Source organism: Staurois parvus, unplaced genomic scaffold, assembly GCF_062004578.1.
Source record: "Staurois parvus isolate SC_StPar_1 unplaced genomic scaffold, SC_StPar_1.0 ptg001110l, whole genome shotgun sequence".
NCBI classification, from domain to species: Eukaryota; Metazoa; Chordata; class Amphibia; order Anura; family Ranidae; genus Staurois; species Staurois parvus.
In genome coordinates, this window is record NW_028318906.1 from 1,055,275 (window position 1) to 1,082,088 (window position 26,814).

Consider the following 26,814-nt stretch of genomic DNA (forward strand, 5'->3'; position numbering starts at 1 on the left):
CAACTTCATGAAGTGGTAGGCCATGTAAAATGACAGAGTGGGGTCAGTGCATGCTGAAGCGCACAGTGCATAGAAGTCACCAACTGTCTGCAAAGTCAATATCAGATTTCCAAACTTTGTGTGGCTTTCAGATTAGCACATCAACAGTGTGTAGAGAACTTCATGGAATGGGTTTCCATGGCTGAGCATCTGCATACAAGCTTTACATCATCAAGTGCAATGCAAACCGGCAGATGCCGTGGTGTAATGCACACCGCCACTGGAGTCTAGAGCAGGGGAGACATGTTCTCTGGAGTAATGAATCACTCTTCTCTGTCTGGCAATTTGGGTTTGGTGGTTGCCAGGAGAATGGTACTTGCCTGACTGCATTGTGCCAAATGTAAAGTTTGGTGGAGGGAGGATTATGGTGTTGGGTTGTTTTTCAGGGGTTGCGCTTGGCCCCTTAGTTCCAGTAAAGGGAACTCCTAAGGCATCCGCATACCAAGACATTTTGAACAATTTCATGCTCCCAACTTGGCAGAAACAGTTTGGGGATGATCCCTTCTTGTTCCAACATGACAGCGCACCAGTGGACAAAGCAAGGTCCATAAAGACATGGATGAGTAAGTTTGGTGTGGAGGAACTTGCCTGGCCTGCACCTCAAGCCAACAGAACACCTTTGGGATGAATTAGAGCGGAGACTGAAAGCCAGGCATTTTCGTTCTTATCAGTACCTGACCTCAAAAATGTCAAACCTTCCCATAGACACACTCCTAAACCATGTGGACAGCCTTCCCAGAAGAGTTGAAGCTGTTATAAAAAGAGTGGGACAATTCAATATTAAACCCTATGGACTAAGACTGGGATGCCATTACAGATCATGTGCATGGAAAGGCAGACGTCCAAATACTTTTGGCAATATAGTATATTTTCACTCCAAACAGCAGCAGCATTATGAAGGGGTTAGGGTCAGGTTTCATTCAGTCTTAGGGAGATATTAAAGCAGCTAATGGAAAAAATGTATTACTCAAGCTGTACTCCTGTCAGGGATCTCCTCGATCCCCGCCGCGATGGGCTCGGCGCAGGCGCACTGCTCCACCCAGCGCACGGGCACTAGGTCCGGGCCGGCCGCGGCGTTCGAGTTCGCGCATGCGCAGTAGAAGCCGCGGCCGCCCGCTGGGCACCAATGGCAGCGCAGGGCGGGATATTTAAAGGTCCCTGAGCTGTCATTTCGTTGCCTTCTGGTCTTACCTGCTTCCTGTGTTCCTGTACCTGTGCCTAGTAAGTTATTGACCCGGATTGCCTTTGACCTTGCTGATTTCTCCTGCCCAGACCCTTGCTTGCCTGACCTCTCTCCCTGGATGCCCCTTATTAGATCTGACCTCCTGCTGCTGACCTGGCGTGTGACCCGACGATTCTCTGCCTGCTCCCTTGTACCTTACCGTCCTCTACAATACCGACTCGGCCTGTCTGACTACGCACTTGCTCAGCCATCCATCCATCCATCCCATCGGGGTCACCCGACCTCCTCACATCTGGCTCTCCCTGGTTGGAGCCCCTGGCGAACACCACTACCACTGACAGGTGTGCTCAGCAGAGGCGACCTGGTCTCGGGGTACTACAAGTCCATCCCCACCATCAGGGGCCCTGGTGAACAAGTACCCTGGGGCTTAGACTCCGCGCTCTGGGCACGCCTGACCAGTGGAGTGCTAGTGGTGCCGCTCGGCGGTCCCTCACAACTCCTGTAATGAATGTATCACATGAACTGTTTCTTTGCTCCTGTTTATCATCACCTTACTGTGCAACAGAATCGATAAATTCCCCCATAGTGCTATGGTAACAAAAGGGCATGATGATCAAGGAAAAGAAGTTCCAGGAGCCACAAATCACACAAAGCCCTCATCTAAAGAGTGGAAGCAGCCTAAGCCTAGACTCTGTCCAGGCCACACCTCTGACATTTTTTTCACCTGGACCATGGGACTTTTATTTCCATGAATGGGTGGGGCAAAATGTGTTGGGGGTGTAGCCTGGATGTAGTCTAAGCTGAGACTGCATCCACTCATTACATGGGGGTTTTGTGTGATGTCCGTCAGGGAATGACTAAACCCTGTGGGAAGGGCAAAACACGTTGGGGGTGTGGCCTGGATGGAGTCTAGGCTGAAAATTCCTTTCCTTCCTCATTGACTTCTGTGGAGCTCACCTTACTGTGCAACAGAATTGATAAATTCCCACATAGTGCTAAGGTAAAGAAAGGGCTTGATGATCAAGGAAAAGAAGTTCCAAGAGCCACACATCACACAAAACCCCCATCTAAAGAGTGGAAGCAGCCTCAGCCTAGAATCCATGCAAGCCACACCCCAATATGCTTTGCCCCACCCACAGGGCTTAGTCATTCCCATGATGCACATCACACAAAACCCACATGTAAAGAGTGGAAGCAGCCTCAGCCTAGACTCTGTTCAGGCCACACCTCTGACATGTTTCACTCCGCCCATGAGACTTTAATTTCCATGAATGGGTGGGCCAAAACATGTTGGTTGTGTGGCCAGGATGTACTCTAGGCTAAAGCTGCATCTACTCATTACATGGGGGTTTTGTGTGATGTGTGTCAGGGGAATGACTAAGCCCGGTGGGTGGGACAAAATGTTTTGGGGGTGTGGCCCGGATGGAGTCTAGTCTGAGACTTCCTTTCCTTCCTTATTGACTTCTATGGAACTGGGATGAGTTCTTTCCCTGCCTGCACTCCCAGCGGTTATCAGCATATAAGTAAGGACCTACCAGAGCCTGAAGTGACACCCTTAATTTCTTTGTATGGGGGCACAAAGGAAGGGCTTAGCAACAGGTTGGTGGCCTTGAAGAGAGCTGAGAATGTTCCATACATATTGTACATATTGTTCCATACATATTGGCAGGGAGCTTTCTTAAGCGTTCCATGACCTTTTAGTGGAAATGTGAACCCAGAAAAGGCCCTCCATTCAGTGGTATAACCATAAATAATATATTCATAGTATGCACAGTAGATGCACTGATTTCACTCTTGTGGACGAATTTCCCTTGATTTACATAAAAAGGATAATTGTAACAAAGCAGAATGCACAGCCAATACCTTGGATATGGAGCACTGTTGCGTGACTAGGACCCCCCCCCCCTCAATGGAACACACACCAGGTGACCATGACTCCTATGGGCCTGTGTGCTTGACTAGACTTTTGGAACTCTAATCTGAACCACGACTGTATTGCAGGGTACTACATGCAGTGTGCTCCAGGCACATGGGGGTTGTTTTGGACTTGTATAGAAAGGATGGAGTGTTAATGTCTCAAACCATCATCTGTGCATGTGTGTGGCAGGCAGGCTTGTTTGAGAGGGCCTGGCTGGTTACAGTGAACAGAAGATGGTCCTGAATAGCCTTCTTTTCCTTTGGAGCATTATCTAAGAGACTTCACCTTGAAGAGTAACTAGTGCTACACTTACAGAATTAGTGTAGTTGGCAGGAATGGCTGATGTGGAGAAGGAGGCAGGCCTAAGGCCAAAGTCATTGTGATTGAATGCTGATAAGAGTTGGGAATTCCTAAGAAGGTGATACAAAGAAATTCAACATCTAAGAGGGAGTACATGGTAAAGCCAGCATAGAGCTGCACTGAGAAAGATTGCTTCTGATTGACAATGATCTGTTTTTCTGACCTGTGCAAAATGGCTCTTCCCTGAAATGTGGGTCATAATCTGTTCTTTGCTTTTTGTGTGACCTGTCTTGAATTTTGCAAAGAGGCCAGCCTATGGGCACGATGTCCATCACATAGGGCTTTCTTGTTTGAACTGCTGTCAGAGTGAGAAGCTGCATAGGACATACCAACCAGAAATTGAGACTGGGAAAAACTGGTGGTTGTTGTACCCCCTATGGATCCAGCTGTACTATTTGTAAAGCCAGAGTACCCACTAGCCCTCTTGTGGACCTCTAGTCCCTGTTTCCCTGAACTTTGCACAGTGGAGTGTGGGGTATAGGGTTGAGCTTCCGCAGGTTAATGTTGGCCCTGGCAGAGTTGGAGATTGAGGAAGACTAGCAAATTGGCTCAGTGCTATACTAGGAGAGCATGGTTGTGATTTACCCAAACAGAGTAATGCTTCCAGTGCTGCTGCACCAGAACCCCCATAGACAGGTATGGCAGTGTGGAATAAAAGTCTCAGGGCGCCCAAAGTAAAGTTACACTTTATGCCCACCTGCAATGTAGGCAAAGCGATGTACCCGTGTGTCACTGCCTACCGCCGGCACCTGCTATGATTATACACAGTGGGAGCTTGTCAGCAAGTCTTGGCCAATGATTCATGGCTGGGACTCGCTGATCGGTTGTGTACAATAACAGCACAGAACTCTGTGTTGATAAACAACACAGAGCTCTGTACAGAGGGAGCAATCTCTCAGTTTCTCATCCCTGCAAATCAGGGATGAAAAACTGAAAGATCATTAGTAAAAATCAGCACACTTTACACATAGTAAACATTGTTGATTGCCCAAGATGTTATCCCCTTTCCAGACAGTGTATAGTATTATCACTGATCACTGTATTAATGTCACTGCTGATATCAGTGGCAATTAGTCAGTTCCACCCACATCAGTTAGTGTCAGATTGCCCACCGCACTATCACAGTCCCACTATAAATCGCTGATCACCGCTATTAGTAGAATTAAAACAAATGTCAGTATACAGTATATACCATAGATTGTAGGCACTATAACTTTTCTGAAAACCAATCAATATACACTTGAGATTTTTGTTATCAAAAACATATAGCAGAATACATTTTGACCAAAACTTATGAAGAAATTGTATTTATTTTTTAAATTTTTTCATTGGATATGATTTATAGCAGAAAGTAAAATATATATATATTTTAATTTCAGCCTTTTTTCATTTATATTGCAAAAAAATATAAAAACTAGTATTGATCAACTAGTTGAAAATAGGAGTGAAACCCCTGTGCTACCTCAATAGTGAGAGGAAAAAAAAAACACACACACACAAAACGCACACAAGCAAAAAGGAAAATAAAATCATCAGATGCATAAGACATGAATAGTGAGTTCAGCTGACAAGTGAAGCCGGCATCTGATGATTTTATGGCATTTTATTCATTTACTACATTACTGACTTTATTACTGCTTCTTAATAACTTTTTATATTACTACATACTCCACCATGAGAGTGTCCTTTGTTCCCTTTCAAGGATAGGAATGCGTGACCTCCATCAACTTTTTAAAGGGACCAATCCCTGGCTCTAGTTTGACAATCTACTGAAAGCTCAAAGGTGTTTGATTACTATCACATGGCTGTGGATTGAAAAAGTGAAGAATCCCTTTGCCTATTTGATATCATAAAGCACATTTCCATGTGCTCCGAGGTGAAAGGTCTGTGAGCACTGAGGTGGCACTATATGTTATGTGCACTATTTTACTTGATGGTGTTTGGGATATCAACACAAGAAGAAAACAGATGAATTATGGAAGAATCTTTATTACAAATTGATTGATTTTACATATATGGACTCTTTATGGACGTTTTATTCAGCTAAGTCACTCTTTTATTTTTTGTAGCTATTATTTAGCTATATTACGCCCTCCCAGGACTGGACAACCATGCTGTAGCTGTCATTCGGCTATAGCGGGGTTGCCAAGTGGTTAAAGCGCTCTAAAGGTTCCATCATGAATGAAGAGTCAGCATGGTTTACTGGCTTCTAAGCCACCTCATCTGGGAATTTATGGACAGCAGCAGCCTACAACCCAAATACAGGCACAGTGATGCAGAAGGATACAGTCAGTGTGCAGAATTGAAAGCTGTAGTAAAGACACTTCAGCAGGATTCTTCTTCCTATGTCACTATCTAAGCTGACAGCTGGGTGGTCTTTAACCACTTGGCAACCGCATTATAGCCGAATGACGGCTACAGCACACTTGTCCAGTTCTGGGAGGGCGTCATATGACATCCTTCCAAAAGGCTCCCTCCCGCGCGCTCCCAGTGGTGCGCACCCAGCGATCTCTATGATCGCTGTGTCCCATGGACACAGCTGATCACATGATGTGGTAAAAGGCCAATCACAGCGGCCTTTTACCATGTGATCAGCTGTGACCAATGACACCGCAGATCACCGAGTAAATGCAGTTGTCGGTTATCGGCTGCACTTTCCTTGCACTGTCACAGCATTGTCAGAAAACAGATCGGCACTGATGATCAGTGCCCAGCAGTGTCATCTACCTGTGCCTAGCAGTGCCACTCACCTGTGCCCATCAGTGCTGCCTATCAGTGCAGACTCATCAATACACACCAGTGAAAAATTTAATAATAGAAACAAAGAAAAAAGTTTTTTTTTCAAATTTATTGCTCTTTTTATGGTTATAATGCAAAAAATAAAACACCGAGTGGCGATTAAATACCACCAAAAGAAAACTCTATTTGTCTTAAAAAAATTATAAAAAGTTCATATGGGTACAGTGTTGCATGACCGCGCAATTGTCATTCAAAATGTGAAAGTGCTGAAAGCTGAAAATTGTCCTGGTCAGGAAGGTGGTATAAGTGCCCGTTAGGCAAGTGGTTAATGGACTGACAGCTTGGATACCCACGTGGAGGTCCATTGATTGGATGATTGATGGAAAAGTTGTGTGGTGAGGCAACAATCTGGAAAGAAGCCCACTTGTGCACTATAAAAGTGGGGCATGTTGGCACACATATGCCCGTGCTCTCAGACTTCAAAAACGACTGTAAAATAGAATGGCAAATTAAATTGCAAAGGTGGCTGCAATTGTGCCATTTGATCCTGTCTTGATGAACCTGGCCAATTGGACTCCAAAGCAATCAGGACTTTTGGAGCAGAAAGAAACATGTGAATGGGCACAATAGAGAGGATTTCCCATATCCATGAACAAGTTAAAGACTGTAATAGGGATCTGTACAGTGTGTGGAGAAGTGCGACAATAGCCATCATAAAAAGTACTCCACTGGGACAATTAGGAGAGGTGAGAGGACTGCAGAGATTAGGCAGGTTGACTTCATTGCGGTCCCTTGCCCTTAAGAAACAATTGATTGAGGTATTGTTGTACTGCAGCAGATACCTATTCAGGATAATGGCTCTCATTTCACTGGATCAGCAGCATAGCAGTGGGCCAAAGATTCTGGAGTATACTGGCTCTGCCACATTCCACACCATCCACAGGCAGCTGGTTTGGTTGAAAGATACAACGGGCTATTGAAGGGCCAGATATGTAAACTTACACCCACAAACACACACACACACTAAGGGGATAGGTATGGGTCCTAATGCAGTTAGTTCTGTTAAATTCTAGGCCAATAGCCAAACATACTCCATATGAGAGGATGGTCGAGGCTGGGGTATGGTCCCAAGGCTGGAGTGCAGATTTTAGTATTTACATAAGGTTCCTGAAAAAACAGGTCCTAACAGGTACGAAGTCACTGCCTCCAATGACAGAAACAAAAAGTGACATACACTATATTGCCAAAAGGTATTGGGACAGCCCTCCAAATCATTGGATTCAGGTGTTCCAATCACCTCCATGGCCACAGGTGTATAAAATCAAGCACCTAGGCATGCAGACTGCTTCTACAAACATTTGTGAAAGAATGGGTCGCTCTCAGGAGCTCAGTGAATTCAAGCACGGTAACGTAATAGGTTGCCACCTGTGCAATAAGTCCATCTGTGACATTTCCATACTATTAAATATTCAACAGTCAACTGTTAGTGGTATTATAACAAGGTGAAAGCAACTGGGAACAACAACAACTCGGCCACGTAAAATTACAGGGTGAGGTCAGCGCATGCTGAAGTGCGCAGAAGTCGCCAACTGTCTGCAGAGTCAATAGCTAAAGACCTCCAAACTTCATGTGGCCTTCAAGTTAGCACAACAGTGCATAGAGAGCTTCATGTAATGGGTTTTCATGGCTGAGCAGCTGCATCCAAGCCTTACATCATCATGTGCAGTGCAATCCAAAGCGTTAGATGCAGTTGTAAAGCACGCCACCACTGGACTCTAGAGCAGTGAAGACATGTTCTCTCAAGGGACCAATCACGCTTCTCTATCTGGCAATCTGATGGACGTGTCTGGGTTTGGCGGTTTCCAGGAAAACTCATTAGCAGTTTCATGTTTTGTTGTTTTAATATTTTCTAATGTGTTCATTTTTTTTGGGTGGGAGGGCAAAAGTAGCTGGTCTTCCCTAGGGCGCAAAATAGTCTAGCACCAGCCCTGACCACAAGAGCTGTGGAATGCAAGGCCTTTAATGTGTTGCAAGCCTGGATTTGTTTCTAATGAACTTTGCTAAAATATGGAAACACCTTCTCAATGGTAGAAATATGGGCGGTGGTTGTTTTCATGGTGAATGATTGTTTGGTATGAGGGTTGCTTTAAAAAATTAAGTCATTTTCTATGTGGTGTCTGAATTATCATTGGCTAAATGGGTTGGAGGTTCTGTGATTTGTCAGACTTACAAAAACACATTTGTTGTTTTAGGATTAAAACAGGTGCGGACTGATCATTTGGAAACTCGGGCACTGCCCGAGGGCCCAGGGTCAGTAGGGGGCCCCATGAGATGCCCTGGTACCTTTTTTTTTTTTTTTTTTTTTTTTTTTCATAGGCTTTTTTGAGTTCGGGCAAGGACACAGGGGCCCCATGATCCCCTATTGCCCGGGGGCCCCATGAGTTGTCAGTCCGCCCCTGGATTGAAAATCAGTTTTCTAGTGTGAACACTTCTCAAAAAAATGAAATTGGAACAATGTCTGCACAAAGACTTGCTTTTCTGTTCTCTGACACAATATAGAAACAGATACTATAATTGTTGTATATCTGGGCAAGTACACATTTTTTCAAACATATGACCCAGAGCTATGCCAATAGAGGTTAACAAAAGCCTGACTTTTTGACATATTTGACCCATGACTTGTATTATATTACAGTTCCATTTAGAGCAGACCTGAGCAAACTGCAGCCCCTGAACCACATATGGTCCTTTGGCTGTCCCTATCCGACCCTCTATGTCTCCACTGTCAGCATGCCTCTCTGAGGCTGTCATCTTCCTCACTCTGGAAGGTACCCGCTCCTCCCAAATAAGTGCCAAATGTGGCAGTGGAGGGGGTATTATACAAACAAGCGGAACTTCCACTTCTGGGTGTTGTTCCACTTTAACCCTATAATGCTGCACTACAGCTCTGGAAACCCATGTATTGTATGCAGTTCCAATAAACTCAGTCGAGTTTGACAAGCTGTGCCACTTGTCAAACTCTGCAACCCGAATAAAAAATGCATCGTGATCACAGGATGTGAACAGCGCCATCTGGCTGTTATTTTACAGTTGGCAGCCATTCGGAAGGCAAAACCACAGCTCAGCCATCTATTTTTACCACCCCTGACTGCCCTTCTCAAAGAAACCTTTTTCATGGACAGTATCCATTCTTGTGCCAGGTGTGTGTACTCTATACGTAGTCTATTACGTACATATGGACCTGTCCAGCTCCAGAACAGTCCCAGTTTTGCATGTGGCCCATTGGCAAAAATGAATAGTACACCCCTGATCTAGAGTTTGGAGTTAGAAAATGCTTCTCTAATAGAAACTGATGAAAGGAATAAGCCCATGTGGGAAAGGCTAACCAAACTTTCTACAATGTAAATATAGGGCCAGCAACAAAAGCTGAAAGGGGGACCCCACCAGATTAAAGAAGGGACCTGACCTGAGGTTGACAGTAAATCTACACTACAAGAGAACCCAGTTTCCTGCAATAGGTTGAGTAGCCTGGAGTCCTGTTTGTCAGGGAGATTGTGAACCAACTATAATGCAAGCTAAGTGACTTTTTACTGCAATTCTACAGCATACAGACCATTGTCAATACTTATTTGGAATTAGAAATTTTAAATAGTATGTGTTGTATGCATAGTTGTTGTACTCTGTGTTTTATATTGTTTTTCTACATTTGTAAATAGTTTGTTTAGCCACTTGCCTTCTGAAACATGTACTCCCCTTTATGAGTAGGCCATTTTTTGCTACGCAGCGCCAAATTACTTTAACTGACAATTGCGCGGTCATGCAATGCTGTTACATAGTTAGTCTGGCTGAAAAAAGATAAAAGTCCATCTAGTTCAACCATAAAAAAAAGTTATAATCCTACACCTACAGTTGATCCAGAGGAAGGCAAAAAAAACCCAGCAAAGCATGGGCAATTTTGCTCCAGCAGGGGAAAAAAATTCCTTCCTGACCCCCCGAGAGGCAATCGGATATTCCCTCGATCATCTTTATCTATGTATGTTAGTATTCAGTTATATTTTGTGTATCTAGGAAAGAATCCAGGCCTTTTTTAAAGCATAAATAAAGAAAACGTATATCTTTTTTTCACACACATAGAGCTTTCTTTTGATGGTATCTGATCTCCTTTGGGTTTTTCTATTTTTTATTATATAATAGAAAAAAGACACAATTTTGGAAAAAAAAACAATATTTTTTACTTTCTGCTATAAAACATATCTCATAAAAATTTTTTAAAAAATCATATCTCTTAAACATTTTGGTCAAAATGTCTTTGGTAAAAAAAACACAAAATGTATATTGATCGGTTTGTGTCAAAGTTGTAGCGTCTACAAACTATGGGTTATCTACTAAAATTATTTATTTTTTTTGTACTAGCAATGGCGGTGATCAGCGACTTATAACGGGACTGTGATAGTGCGGGGGCCAATCTGACACTAACTGACACTTTGTGGGAACTAACTTCTACTGACATCACCAGTGCCATTATTACAATGATCAGTATAAACCCCCATGGCTGTATTCCCGAGTGTAGCTCGGGGTTAACTTTCAGTACCAGAAGCGGTAACCCCGAGCTACACTCGGGAATACACTGCAGCGTTGCTCAGAGATTCCCTCCAGCACTTACCTTGTCCAGCGCTCCCGCGATGTCCCCCCTGCAGAGTCCCCGGCCATCTCCTCCGGCTGATGCCGGCATCCATCTTCTGGGTTCCGTTCCCTGCGAGCATCATGACATACGGGGACGGAATCGGCAGGAAATTCAAAAATTTTAAAATGTGACGTCTACTCAATACACTAAAATCATATAGTAAAACATTACTGCATCAAACCATTTCACATACATTTTGTCCCGAATGCTTTGTCCGGCGCCCTGCCTGCATTTTTACTGTTCTTTCTGCCTGGAAACGGAGAAATGTCCATGGCGTCCAAAAAGCGTCCCTTTAGGTCAAAAGTGGTTTTAGACCGGCTAGAGAACAGCGATCGTAAATCAGAACCACTTGCAGAATTGAGTGATAATGATTCGTGGGGAAATTCGTCATCAGACACTGAAAACGATTCTGCGACTTTGCTCAGTGATGTGCGAACTTGGAGCTATATTTCAAATTTCAGTTTTTTTGGTTTGATTACATTATTGAATTAAATGTATTATTATTATATTATTATTTTTTTATGATTATTATATTATAATTTATGATTTCGTGTTTCAAATTTTATCATACCCGGGATGTTTACTAGACTCTTGTTCGGACAGATTTCAGTGAGTTATTCCTAAAAATTACAGGCCTACAATAAAAAAAAATACATATTTCCATGCAAAAAATATGTACCGCTTTGAGCACAGAAATACTGACATAATCAGACCGCTAGGGAGGTTAATAATATGTACTGTCACTGTACTAATGACACTGGGCAGGAAGAGGTTAACATCTAGGGTGATCAAGGGGTTAAATATGTGCCTAACAAGTGTTTGTGTGTGTACTGAGTGCTGCTTTTATTGGGGATCTAGTTTTTTTCATTCCCCGCTTAGCAGGGAATGAAAAGCCAATTAGATCCCGTGTAACTGAGCACAGTTCTGTGCTGTTTACACTCAAAGAGCTGTGTTCTGTAAGACTCAGAGCCAATCGTTGGGTGCTGCCGGTCAATCATTTGCCAGGACCTGGTGATCGGTATGTGCTATGATAAATCACAGCACAGCTGGGCGGGTGTGTGCAGGCGCGCCCCCACCCGGAAATGCAGAATCACCTATGCATACATGATTCTGTGCAGAGCAGCCACCCTGTAGCAGAAAAGCTACATGAGCTGGTCACCATCTGGTTAATGTAACATTCTTGTTTAGGAAAAGCATGTTAATATACTACAGGGTTTTGTTTGTTTCCTTGCCTTACCACGAAGTAGGAGAAAAGATACAAGCAAAACATCAGCGGATAACTTTACCTGATAATGATGTTCCTTCCAGCTTTTCTATGACCCCAGGATTGTTGGCTTTGAGAGCTTGGTAGAACATGTCCTTGTCATGGTTGCTCCATCCCCTGCTAAACTGATACAGGCACCTCATCTTCTCCTGGGTTGTCTCCTTAGCCTTCACCGTGTCATAATGTTCCTGAGTCAGAAGACCTCTTTGAAGTAAATAGTCCAAGACTGGATGTACCATAGTGATCTTCCGGATGAGCTCTGCCCGGTGCTGACACACAAAATGTGTCCGATCTTAATGCAAAAATATAAATCACATGTTCACATTATTATTATTATTATACAGTATTTATAAAGCGCCAATAGTTCGCTCAGCGCTGTACATTACAGAGGGGAACAGAACATGTGACAGAACAATACCAATATAATGCAAAACATGAGGGGATCGAGGGCCCTGCTCTTTCGAGCTTACAATCTAGGAGGGAGGGGATGGTGGCACAGGAGGAAATAGCTGTGGGGGATGGAGTGGTAGGAAGAGTGGAGGAGGTCGGCAAGTTAGCAGGGGGCGGGGTAGGCTTCCCTGAAGAGATGGGTTTTCAGGGTGCGCCTAAAGGAGAGGAGAGTAGGTGATAATCTGATGGGTTGGGGCAGGGAGTTCCAGAGGATGTGTGACACCCTGGAGAAGTCCTGGAGGCGGGCATGGGAGGAGGAGACCAGGGAACTAGAGAGAAGGAGGTCTTGTGAGGAGCAGAGTGTGCGTGCCGGGCGGTACTTGGATATTAGGTCAGTGATGTAGTTTGGGGCAGTATGGTGGACAGCTTTGTACGTCAGTGTTAGGATTTTGAATTTGATCCGTTGCGCAATCGGAAGCCAGTGGAGGGATTGGCAGAGGGGGGTGGCGGAAACGGAGCGGTTGGAAAGGTGAATGAGTCTGGCAGCCGTATTCAGGATGGACTGAAGCGGGGATAGCCAGCGGCGAGGCAGGCCAGTGAGGAGGGAGTTGCAGTAGTCGAGTCGTGATATGATGAGGGAGTGGATGAGCTGTTTAGTGGTTTCTGGAGTTAGGAACGTGCGTATTTTGGCGATGTTGCGGAGGTGGAGTCTGCACGAGTTTGTTAAAGAGTGGACTTGGGGCTGGAAGGATAGGTTGGAGTCCAAAATGACACCAAGTATTCTGGCCTGCGGGGCGGGTTTTATGGTGGCGTTGTTGGACATGATGGAGAAGTCAATGGGGGGTGGTGTCCGGGCTGGAGGGAAGACAAGAAACTCGGTTTTGGAGAGGTTCAGTTTAAGGAAGTGGAGCGACATCCAGTCTGATATGTCGCTCAACAGGTGTGTGATTCGGGCGGAGACCGAGGGGGTGAAGTGGGGGGTTGAGAGATAGATTTGTGTGTCGTCGGCATAGAGGTGGTAGTTGAAGCCGTGAGAGTGTATGAGTTGGCCAAGGGAGGAGGTGTAGATGGAGAAGAGAAGGGGCCCGAGGACAGAGCCTTGAGGGACCCCAACAGAGAGGGGGAGTGAAAGGGAGGTGGTGGCATTATAGGTAACGCTGAAAGAGCGTTGTGACAGGTAGGATGAGAGCCAGGAGAGAGCAGAATCTCTGAGGCCGAGGGAGTGTAGTTTTTTGAGGAGGAGGGGGTGGTCGACTGTGTCAAAGGCCGCAGAGAGGTCAAGGAGTAGGAGCACTGAATAGTGGCCATTAGCTTTGGCGGTTAGCAGGTCGTTGGAGAGTTTGAGTAAGGCAGTTTCGGTGGAGTGTAGGGGACGGAAGCCGGACTGTAGGGGATCGAGGAGGTTTTTGTCGTTGAGGTGAGAGCATAGGCGGGCGTAGACTAGGCGCTCGAGGAGTTTAGATGTAAATGGGAGCAGGGAGATGGGTCTGAGGTTGTTCGGGTCATTGGGGTCCAGGGAGGGCTTTTTAAGTATGGGGGTGATGTGTGCATGTTTCAGAGGGGAAGGGAAAGTGCCGGAGGAGAGGGAGAGATTGAAGATGTGGGTGAGGGAGCGTAGGATGGAGGGGGAGGGAGGTTGCAGGAGTTGTGAGGGGATAGGGTCGAGGGGGCAGGTGGTGAGGCGGGCATCAGAGAGGATCTTGGAGACTTCTTCGATGGTAGTAAGGTCAAAGGTGCGGAGTGTTGGGGTAGCTTCAGTATGAGGAATGTAGGGTGGGGTGGGATTGCTGCTAGTTCATATGTAATTGATAAAAACTGCACATACACTGGCCAGCCATAGATTATCTTGTTACAATGGAAGGTGGGTGGGATACTGTATATCAGGCAGCAAATGAACATGTTATCCCTGAAGCCGATGTGTTGAAAGCAGAAATAATAGGAAAGCGGAAGGATCTGGGCAATTTTGGAAAGGGTCAAAATGAAATGGCTAAACTGGGTCAGAGCAACACCAAAACTGCAGCTCTTGTGGGATGTTCCTGATCTGCTGCAGTGGTCAGGACCGACCAAAAGTGGTCAAAGGAAGGAAAACAGGGTCATGGGCAGCCAAGGCTCACTGATTGTACATCAGTGCCAGGACAAGCTCATGTAGAGCCCAGGGTGAACATGCCAAATCACGCCCCCTCCCCCAAAGATGTTTGAGCATTATGTGTCAGCAAAAATCCCCTCCCCTCAAAAAAAAATAAAGCACTAATTTGCATGTTTACCCCCTAAACATAAATTCCCCCTTCTCCCAGTACACACCCCCCACTAAAATTAAAGCCTCTATCTCCCCCAGCACAAATCCAACCCCAAAATTTTCTCCTCCTAGCACAAATCCTCTATCCTCCAAATTTCCCCTCCTAGCACAAAACCTCTATCCTCCCTACTAACATGAATTTCCCTTCCCCAATCCCCCATCCAAACACAAATCGCCCCTTCCCCCAAATTTCCACTCCTAGTACAAAAACCCCCAATCATCCCTTCTAGCACAAATTCCCCTTCCCCAATCCCCCATCCTAGCACAAATCCCCCCCTCCCCCCAATTTCCCCTCCTAGCACAAAAAACCTCAATCATCCCTACTAACATGAATTCCCCTTACCCAATCCCCCATCCTAGCACAAATCGCCCCTCCCCCCAATTTCCCCTCCTAGCACAAAAAACCTCAATCACCCCTACTAGCATGAATTCCCCTTCCCCAATCCCGCATCCTAGCACAAATCCCCCCCCCCCCCAAATTTCCACTCCTAGTACAAAAACCCCCAATCATCCCTACTAGCACAAATTCCCCTTCCCCAATCCCCCATCCTAGCACAAATCTCCCCCCCTCCCCAAATTTCACCTCCTAGCACAAAAACACCCAACCCAATCATCCCTACTAGCAAAAATTCCCCCCCCCCCCAAAAAAAAACAAAAAAGCCTAGCACAGATCCACTCCCCTCTTACCATATCATCTTTTCTAGCATGAACCTCCCCAAATCCTCCCCTCCTAGCACAAATGCAAAGAAAAAACAGATTAATATATGGCCTGCTAAAGTAGGAGTATGCTGATGCTGTCCCTGTTCCCACTGACACAAAACTGTCTTTCGGCTGGACCTTTTCTATGACACTCATCTTAAGAACTAAGAGACCACAGATGATGAGTAAAACTGGCCAGCAGCATGACAACTTTAATGAGGGAGAATATGCCTAAATATACTAAAGAAAAAGAATACTGGCACGTTTTACTACAGGTATTAAAGGACTACAGAGGATACATCAATGTAACATTGGCAAGGAGCAGGACAATTTTAATCATTAAATAGGAGCTCCAGTCAAATTTGTAAAAATGTAAAGTCACCAGGTCTCTCACGCTTTCAAAAACTGTAGCTGCTGACTTTTAAAAAACAGATACTGACCTGTCCCAGGATCCAGCGCTGCGTTCACCCGAGCCATTTGTTCCGCCAGTCTTCGGTCCCCGTTGGCAGCATCTTAACTGTGGGCAGCTGGCTGTGACAGCCAGGAGGTGGTACAAAAGTTAATATATGGAGTGGATGATCTGATGGGAGTGACTCTATTACAGTTTTTTTAGGTGGCGGTGGGGTAGGCTTTCCTGAGTTCATGAGTTTTCCAGGATTGCCTAAAGGTGGACAGGGTAGGAGCTGACCTGACATACTGGGGCAGGGAGTTCCAGAGGATGGGAGAGATTCTGGAAAGGTCCTGGAGGTGAGCATGGGAGGAGGTAACAAAGGAACTAGAGCGCAAGATGTCTTGGTTGCACCAGAGAGGACGATTTAGACGATATCTGCAGATGACGTTGGTGGTGTAGCTAGAAGTGCTCTGGATGACTTTGTATGTTGTTATTAGTGTTTTGAATTTTATACGTTGGGCTAGTGGAAGGGGGTAAGATTTAGCCAGTGATTGGATGTGGGCCCAAAAGGAGAAGTGAAAGTCTAGGATTACACCTAACACCCTGGTATGTGTGGAGGGATAAATGGTTGTGCTATTGAAAAAAAGTATTTTGTTAAAGTGGTAATCAACTCTTTTTTTTTTTTTTACTTTTACCTATAAGTAAGCTTATAATAAAGCTTAGCTGTAGGTAAAACCACCATTTAGGAGATATTCACTCTTTTTGAGAGACGGCGCATGCGCCCTGAAGGAAAGGCATACTCTGCCGTGGTCTGAGACTAGTGATGGGCCTAACACCCCCCTGTTCATCTTACAGTCGAACATTCGAATCTACTAAAAGTTCGACCACGAACTTAGAACATGGACAATTTACTGAGCGGTATATTACCGCATCTGAGTATGTGATAAGATACCGCTCAGCTACTAAAATACTGCATGAGTTATATTATTAATTTATGCAGTATTTTAGTAGTGAAATATTCTTTCTATGTTTCAGCTGTCAGCCGTTCGCCGCTGACAGATGAATGTCAAAAAAAATTGCCAGCATTGGCTGACAATTTTTTTTTTAAAAACAACGTGGGGCCCCCTTCCCTTCCATACCAAGCCCTTCAGGTCTGTTATGAATTTTGAGGGGAACACCCCACGCTAACATTTTTAAAAAATGGCGTGGTGGTCCACCCAAAATCCATACCAGACCCTTATCCAAGCATGTAGCCCAGCACGTCAGGAAAGGGAGGGACGAGCAAGCACCTTCCTTCCTGAACCATACCATGCCACATGCCCTCAATATGGGGGGGTGCTTTGGGGCAGTGGGGCTCCCCCCCAAAGTACCTTGTCTTCATGTTGATGGGGACAAGGTTCTCTTCCCCACAACCCTGGCCAGTGGTTGTGGGGGACTTATCGGAATCTGGAAGCCCCATTTAACAGGGGCCACCAGATCCTGGCCCCCCCATGTGAATGAGTATGTGGTACATGGTACCGCTACCCATTCACAAAACAAAAAGTGTAGTGTAAAATGACACGAGACAGACTTTGACAAGTCCTTTATTAAAAATAAAAAAAAGTCCCCCAAAGTAGCTCTGACGTCAATCATGATGCTGGCCACCACCGCCGACCCTAAAAAAAGAACAAAAAATGCTTCGCTCTCGACGTTGGCTCAACTCGAACATAAAGCTTAACACTATCTGAGACATGAGTGACGTCATTGAGGCTCGGCCAGTCAGATGATCAGATCTCGCAAATTCGGAAGCCTGGTTGAAGATGGAAGCCCTGGCAGTGGTGACGATGCGCTGATGGAGGGCTTCGTTTCAAGGTAATTCCTTCATAATGTGCTAGTATGCAATGCATACTAGCACGCTATAACGTTACCTTGCAGGGGATGTTTTTTTTACCTGTGATTTACTAAACTTTATTACATGTTCCTTAATACATGTTCTTTAATACATGTTAAAACCCAGTCCTTCAATTCTTATTATCAAATAAACCTTACTTCTGAAGATGTTTACTGGCTACAAGATTGGACTGGCTAGTTCCTGAATGGCATAGGTATCTGTCTGTTTCTGTTCTACATCATATTTTCTTGTGCCTTTTTCTAAATTAACATAAATTCTACAAGAAAGTAAAATGAACAACCTGTCCAGCATGGTAGTTCTTACCTCTAGGAATATTGGATGCCATCGTTTATGGTATGAGACCCACTGGCCAGATATTGACCTGGAATTAAAAGGAAACAATTATTATAGCTAAATTGTTTAAATTGTAACATATTTTTGTAAACTCAGGCATCAGGCCTCCAAATTAATATCACAGCTAGACAAATACCTATCAAAAACTGTAGATGACCCCCCAGGATTTTTCTCCAGCTGACACCATAAAGGACCAGACCACTCTTCGTGTACTTCTACGGTTGAATAGTCATAGATCTGAGCTACAAGTCAAAAGAAACATGAATATCAGAATTATGAGCATCACAAACTATCTCTCATTTCTAGGGTTGCCACCTCATCTTTTTGAAACTGAGCACGTTAATTACAAAGATTCTGTGGCTGATTACTGTGGTAATCAAACTCACCTAGTGCCTTATCTGCATTGTTATTCTCAGAAACTGTATAATTAAGATGTGCTCACTTTTTAAAGAGATGAGGTGGCAACCCTACCCGTTCCCCTTTACATTCCTTACTAGGCAGGTGCTGTGGCCCCAAAGAAACTCTGCATCAGTATGCCATGGTGTTACAACCTCTTACAGGAAAAGGTCTACAAAACAAAAGGATCTTTGCCCTCAGTTATCTTTGAGAAATGTTCTTATCATTCAGAGTGAAAAACGGAGACAGGTCATAGTATTGGCTTGTACATGTTTATTGCTGATATAAATCATATAACAAACATTACTTGATTCCAGATGTTTGGTTGGACTTTGTGACAGTGCGATGCCTTGCCAAGGAGAAAGTGATACAGGATTTGCACATAGGCAGACTGCAGGCTCCAAAATGTAATTTTAGAGAAGAGAAATGTGGTTTTTCATCTTTCTCCAGGATTTGTAATTACCAGATCAGGGTCTGGAGACTTTGAAGTGTCTTGGTTGGGAAGAAGTCTTCAACACAGTGTCTAGGTTTTGCAAAAGAGCAGCAGGGTCTGTTTCTGAGGGCACCACCCTTATAATGAATGCTTGGGTACAGGGGCGGACTGACCATTTGTAAACTTGGGCACTGCCCGAGGTCAGTAGGGGGCCCCATGAGATGCCCCTGGTACCTTTTTTCATAGGCTTTTTTGAGTTTGGGCAAGGACACAGGGGTCCCATGATCCCCTATTGCCCGGGGGCCCCATGAGTTGTCAGTCCGCCCCTGCTTGGGTATAGATCAGGGCTCCACCCAAGAGACAAGAGATCTTTGCATAGGAGTCAGGATGACTCCAACCTTCTCCAGGAGTCAAGGAGTTTGCTTGGGGCAGCCAGAGTGTGTATGTCTGCAAAGTTCATGTGTAGTTGGTGACAGAACAGCAGGGATCTGCAAGAGAGCCAGGATGTCAGGAGAACCCCTATCCTGAAGCCAGGAGTGGTCCTGTGCAACAGGGTGTTGTGACTAAAGGCTGAGTGAGCCAAGGGAACCAGGAAAGCTGGGTGATACCGTCAGAACCACTGGCAAGAATAGCAGCTGTGCTGGTGACCAGGAAGCAAGGAGACGTGGCATTTTTAGATGCTGTTCAGGTTGATGGTGGAAACCCCATGTGTTACCTGTTCTGTTTTAATATAATTGGGCTGCCATGTCCTCAAATACAGTTTGGACTAACAACTCATTGGAAAAGGCTTCTACCACATAAATATTATCTCTCTAACACCACACCTCATAAACACTTCTTTCTTCTCTGTCACATGTGTGAAAAAAGGGACAAGCTGGGATGAAGACCTTAGTGCAGAGTGGTACAGATTGCAGATTTTTGTTTTTTTTTATTTTTATCTCTATAGAATGAGAAGAATTTCATTAAAACCAGAAACTTTTGGGACAATGAACACTTTGGTCAGGATTATGTAATGTACAAAGTGCAGGTGTCAAGAGTAACTGTCAGGTAAGGCTTACCCAGGCACATACAGTACGTATGCATATGCGCAGGAAGACTACCGGCCAGGCAGATGTGCGCACATGTGTACATGTATTCCCATGTGTGTGCCTGTCAGTAATACTGGCACTAATGAGCCATTTAAACAGGGCTGTAGCACTGGCTCATTGCTGTTTGGTCCACTGCATTCCATGTGCTTTATTGCCTGATTCCTGTGCCTGACCTCTGATCCTGACCCAGCTTAATTCCGACCACGTTTGCTTGCTACCTGCCCTGACCTCAGCTTGTCCACCGGACTCTTTTTCTGCCTCCTGCCTGATCTGCTTCATCGTTGTGACCCTGGCCTATGACCTGACTATTGTCCTGCCTTCCGCTTATACCTGATCTGACTGTCTGTTATGGACTCAGCTTGTCTAACCGTGCATCTTCCTCCCTGTATTCCAAAATCAGGGTCCTCAGTCACCCCCCTTTATGTCAGGTTACCCAGAGCCACCCCCTTATGTCAGGGTTCCCAGAGTCTACCCCTTTAACATCAGGGTCCTTAGAACCCCCCCTTACATCAGGATCCCCATTGTCACCCCACTAACATCAGAGTCCCCACAGTCATCCTCTCTTACATCAGGGTTCCAAGAGCCCCTTTTGAATTATAGACCACAAGAATTAAAGATAAAAGGTAAGGGTTGCTTCTGAAGTCGGCCATAGATGGACTGATATTTCAACATCAAAACAACATATAGAGTGCAGCATTAGGACAAGCCCACCTGTTCACATCAGATTCCCTCTTACATCACCACAACTTAGAAAGCCATCCACAACTCAGCCCCTACTTGCATCACTAACCTGGTCTCAAAGTACCAATCAAAATGTTCTCTTTGTTCCTCCCAACACCTCCTGCTCTCTAGCTCCCTTGTCACCTCCTCCAATGCTTGCCTCGAGGATTTCTCCAGAGCCGCTCCCATCCTCTGGAGCTCCCTTTCTCAATGTGTCCGACTATCTCCATCTCTGTCCACTTTTAGACAATCCCTGAAAACTTATCTCTTCAGAGAGGCCTATCCTACCTCTACCTAACTGTACATGTATTTTGTCCATCAGCCAATCCCTCACAGTTATAACCTTTTGTACCAACCCTCAACCCTCCCTCTTAGATTGTAAGCGCTAAGGAGCAGGGCCCTCTGAATCCTCCTGTATTAATTTGTATTGTAATTGTACTGTCTACCCTTATGTTGTAAAGCACTGCGTAAACTGTTTGTGCTATATAAATCCTGTATAATAATAATCAAGAATCCCCATCAGTCTTCCCCCTTACATCAGGGTCCGCAGAGTCCCCCCCAACATCAAGGTCCCCAGAGTCACCTCCCTTATATCAGATTCCCCAGAGTCACCCCCTCATATCAGGGTCCCCAGAGTCTGGGTTCCTGCTATACTGGGTGAATTTTGATCCATGTATGGGCAGGCTGGCTGTACTGAAGTCGATCTATCGATCGACTTCAGTACAACCAGCCTGTTTGAGTTTTTTAATACAATTACTTCCAGTGGCTATAAATAGCAGCAGTTATTGTATTCTGACGGCGGGGAAACCTTCCTCTGTCAAAATACAATAGAGCATTAGAGGGATTCCCCCATCAACACTGACTGTGTTGATGGAGAAATTGAACAATTTTCTTTCTTTCAACCCATGTTTGAAATAAAGAAAATTGCTTAATGTATGGCCAGCCTAAGAGTAGCCAAGCAAACAAATACACAGAAGTAAAGGGTTAAATTAAATACACTGTCTCACATGATAACAGAGGCCTACATTGAGTGGAGACTAATAGAGAGAGGTAGTTAAGCTGTTGACATTTTTAGGAGAAACCCCATAACATTTTTGTGGGATCACCATTAACATCTATATCAGACTCTCATCCAGGATAAAGGTCTGGTGCAGATTAATGGAATCTCTGGTCACTTTTTTGCAGCAACAGTAAGTAGATGGGTGCTGTTTTGTTGGCAATTTAAACAGCAATTTTATTTTTTGTAAAGGTCACTTTTGCTGTAGTAGGTTATAAACAGATGTGCCTCTTCACAGGCAGAGTCAGAGCATCTCCCAGACATGTTCAAGAGAATTTTGCATTTTTAATGTTGTTATACGTTAACCCTTACCTTGCAAATAATCCATTCTGTTTACAATAGAAATGCATGGCAAAGCATATTTGTGTGTGTGTATGTACACGCACACACACACACAATATTGCCAGAAGTTTTGGGACACCCCTCCAGATCATTGAATTCAGGTGTTCCAATCACCTCCATGACCACAGGTGTATAAAATCAAGCCCCTAGGCATGCAGACTGCTTCTACAAACATTTGTGAAAGAATGGGTCGCTCTCAGGAGCTCAGTGACTCCAAGTGTGGTCCGGTGATAGGTTGTCACCTGTGCAATAAGTCCATCCGTGACATTTCCTGGCTACTAAATATTCCATGCTCAACTGTTAGTGGGATTATAACAAAGTGGAAGCAACTGGGAACAACAGCAACTCAGCCACGAAGTGGTAGGCCACGTAAAATGAGAAAATGGGGTCAGTGCATGCTGAAGCGCACAGTGCGCTGAAGTCGGCAACTGTCTGCAGAGTCAATAGCTAAAGACCTCCAAACTTCATGTGGCCTTCAGATTGGCACAACAGTGCATAGAGAGCTTCATGGGATGGGTTTCCATAGCCGAGCAGCTGCATCCAAGTCTAACATCACCAAGTGCACTGCAAAGTGTCAGATGCCATGGTGTAAAGCACGCCGCCACTGGACTCTAGAGCAGTAGAGACGTGTTTCCTGAGTTACGAATCATGCTTCTCTGTCTGGCAATCTGATGCGTCTGGGTTTTGGCCTGACTGCATTGTGCTAAGTGTAAAGTTTGGTGGAGGGGCATTATGGTGTGGGGTTGTTTTTCAGCGGTTGGATTTGGTCCTTTAGTTCCAGTGAAGGGAACTGTTAAGGTGTCAGCATACCAAGACATTTTGGACAATTTCATGCTCTCAGCTTTGTGGGAAGAGTTTGGGGATGGCCCCTTCCTGTTCCAACATGACTGCGCACCCGTGCACAAAGCAAGGTCCATAAAGACATGGATGAGCGAGTTTGAGATGGAGGAACTACAGAGTCCTGACCTCAACCCAATAGAACACCTTTGGGTTGAATTAGAGCGGAGACTGCGAGCCAGGCCTCCTTGTCCAAAATCAGTGCCTGACCTCACAAATGTGCTTCTGGAAGAATGGTCAAACCTTCCCATAGACACCCTCCTAAACCTTGTGGACGGCCTTCCCAAAAGAGCTGAAGCTGTTATAGCTGCAAAGGTGGGCCAACTCAATATTGAACCCTACAGACTAAGACTGGGATGCCATTACAGTTCATGTGCGTGTAAAGGCAGGCCGACCAATACTTTTGACAATATAGTGTATGCAGTATACTGTATGTATGTACACATATTTATGTATTTTTTTTCTTTATAGGATATCACATGATTGCTGTTCTCAGCTGGATAAGGGACTTAGAGAGGTGAGGATGGAGGCTAACTTGTCAGCAGAGGGAAAGAAACAGCAGTACACTGAACTTTCCAGAGAATGGCTGTGCATGGGGGGTTGTCAGCACAAGTCATGGCAGTCACAAAGGAAGCAATGCAAAGAGAACAGTACACTTTTTAACACAAATACAAAGCAGAACAGATATATGGAATATGAAATATTGGTTTAGCATACTCTTAAGCATTATTAAAATTTCTGTTCCAATTTTAAAATGTCTTGGTTTGGTAAATGTTTCTCAGGACAGTGTCTAGCCTCCTATGCCATTTGTGACAATCTCATGACTATTAGTCTAGAAAATGGCCATAACTGATCTCCAAGATTCAAATTCTATTGAAGTTGATGGGGTTTGGACTTGGCACCAGAACTTCTGTAAAGTTTGCCGAACCTGCCAAACCCAGATACGTTCAGCTCATCATTAGTTGCCATGATGGAATGAAATATAGTATATAATGAATAATTATATACCTTATACACAGTGTGTGGTCTTTTCTGATGCTGCTTAATCACAATGGATCATTCTAATAACTTTTTGCTGTCATACAAGGAGCATTAGGGAAAGCTTTCAGGAGACCAAGTCTAGCCATTAGCCACTGTCACTTCAGAAATTGTTAATCAGAAATCAGTAGACTGAAAATCATTGACCACATTAACAATCTCTATGTGGACATTTGTGGGAAGAACTCCATCACACAAGCTGAGATCCTCAAGTCTTACAGATATAACAGAAACATGATATACAAGCCCTGGTGTTAGCAGAGATTCCGATTTTATATGGAAATGATTCCATCAAATGGAACTCCATCTCCATTCTTCTTAACCAGGGTTCCTCCAGAGATTGCTAGGGGTTCCTTTAGCAGTGAGCAAGTTCTGCCTCTCAGACACAGTGGGGTTTATTTACTAAAGCTGGAGAGTCCAAAATCAGACTCCCTTCTGCATAGAAACCAATCAGCTTCTAACCTCAGCTTGTTCAATGAAGCTTTGGCAATGAAACCTGGAAGCTGATTGGTTTCTATGCAGAAGGGAGTCTGATTTTGGACTCTCCAGCTTTAGTAAATAAACCCCAGTAAGTTCTCACTGACACTCAGGGTTCCCTAGAACCAGAACTTTATTTCAAGGATTCCTCGATCTTGAAAAGAACTGTTCTAAACTATAAACCAGATCATGCAGATCTATGTAAAAATGTCATAACGCACAATGACAGGATAGCCCCAATATGAAATACTCACCCAACTCCAGATACTCTTCTCTACATGAAACCTGAAGGTATTTATGGGTGCTCATTAGATCAGCTTCTCTGCAGTATAGGAAAAGAACTGAAACCACCTTGCATATCCTGTTATAGAAAATCCACGATAAACGGCCAAGCCCTTTTCATTGTGAGCAATGTTTATCTGTAAAACAAACTCCCTCCTTCTCTACGAACCAATCATATACCCTGAATGAATTTTTCCTCATATTTTTCTTGTTTAAAACCATGAGAGAGAAAGCTTTGACCCAGACAGCTTCACTAGGACAACTCTTCAACTATAAATACATTTCTATGGATAAGAGGACCAAAAATAGGAAATACAACATTCTATAAATGTATATGTTTGTTTGTGGCAGTTTTACATTTTTATAGCTCTGACATATTCTGCCGTGCTTTACAGAGAACATTGAGCTAGTCAATCGGTCTCTGTACCATCGGTCTCTGTACCATAGGAGCTTACAGTCTAATGTCCTCTTCATATGCACACCCTATTAATTGTATTATACATTTGTATAGCTCTGACATATTCCATACTGTTGTACAGAAAACACTGTGCCAGTCACACCAATCTCTGTACCAGAGGAGCTTACACTCATTACACTCTAATTTCCACCACAGTCAGACACTATTATTATATACATCTTTATATCTCTAACATATACCACAGTGCTGTATATCAGCCATTCACATCGGTCTCTACATCAGAGGAGCTTACACTCCAATATCCTTTTAGTAGTTAATGGTAATAAAAATACAATTAAAATGTTTCTTTGTATATAGTTCTATTTTTTTTTCAAATTTTTGCAAAAACTGTTTTCTTTTCTATTACAGTTTGCTTGTTTTTGTTATGTATCTATGTTTTTTTTTATTTTACTTATTTTTGTATATATGTAAATATATCTTTATTAACAAGCTGTTTGCAAGATTTTTAACAAACACAAATGCATACTCTAATGTCCTCCCACAGTCACGTTATTATTACTATTAATATTATACATTTATATAGATCTGACAGTGTTCTCTGTGCAGCACTGTAGTATACAGTATGTCAGTCAAATCAGTGTCTGCACCAGAGGAGCTTACACTCTAATGTTCCCCCACAGTCACAGAGGGCCGGATCTAGCCTATCTGATTTGGGGGTGCAGTAAAAAAAAAGTCAGGGAGCATAATGTCAATACAGTGTGAGTCACTGGCAGTCTATCACACAGTGTCACAACTTGGGAAATACTGCTATGGATTAGGCTTTGAGATTAGGGTGATTAAAAAGAACCTGTGCCCCCTTAAATCAGATGTCCCTATCAGTCCCCTTTTATTTAAGGAGTCCTCATCAGACTCCCCCCTTTATATCAGGTTCCCAGCAGATTGCCCCCTTACATCAGTGTCTCCATCAAAGTCCACCCTTACATTACAGTCCCCTTTAGAGTTCATCTTAGAAGTCCTCCTTCACATCTGGGTCTCCATCTGAGCCCCCCTTGCTTCCAGGTCCCCATCAGAGTCCCCCTTTACATCAGTTTCCCATCAGAGTGCCCCCTTACATCAGTGTCTCCATCGAAGTCCTCCTTTACATCACAGTCCTCTTCAAAGTCTCTTAGAAGTCCCTCTTCACATCTGGGTCCCCATCTGAGCCCATCTTATATGCAGGCCCTCATCAGAGCCTCCCTTGCTTCTAGGTCCCCATCAGAGTCCCCGTTACATCAGGTGTCCCCATCCCCGATCAGAGTGCACCTTACCTCATGTATCCCCTTCCCTGATCAGAGTGCACCCTTACATCAGGTATCCCCGTCCCCCTTCAGCATGCCCCCTTACAGCAGGTGCCCAAATTGGAGTTCCCCCTTACATGGATTGTTGATGTAAGTGCCTCCTTACATCAACTGCAGGGGCGGACTGACCATTTGGAAACTCGAGCACTGCCCCAGGGCCCGGGATCAGTAGGGGGCCCCATGAGATGCCCCTGGTACCTTT

The 26,814-nt window shown here is 44.4% G+C and overlaps 1 protein-coding gene across 1 annotated transcript in view; it reads right to left on the minus strand.

Moving 5' to 3' along the window:
• The window catches only part of LOC149440223 (NACHT, LRR and PYD domains-containing protein 12-like), a 60,074-nt gene extending 35,121 nt beyond the window's left edge, over nt 1-24,953 (minus strand). The window contains exons 1-4 of the mRNA XM_089658887.1: nt 24,830-24,953; nt 18,324-18,429; nt 18,158-18,215; nt 12,210-12,479 (exon numbers count right to left, since the gene is read on the minus strand). Of these exons, the coding sequence (XP_089515013.1) occupies nt 12,210-12,479; nt 18,158-18,179 (292 nt within the window). The 5' untranslated portion in view covers nt 18,180-18,215; nt 18,324-18,429; nt 24,830-24,953. The remainder of the gene's footprint in view (nt 1-12,209; nt 12,480-18,157; nt 18,216-18,323; nt 18,430-24,829) is intronic.
• Between the last annotated feature and the right edge of the window lie 1,861 nt (nt 24,954-26,814).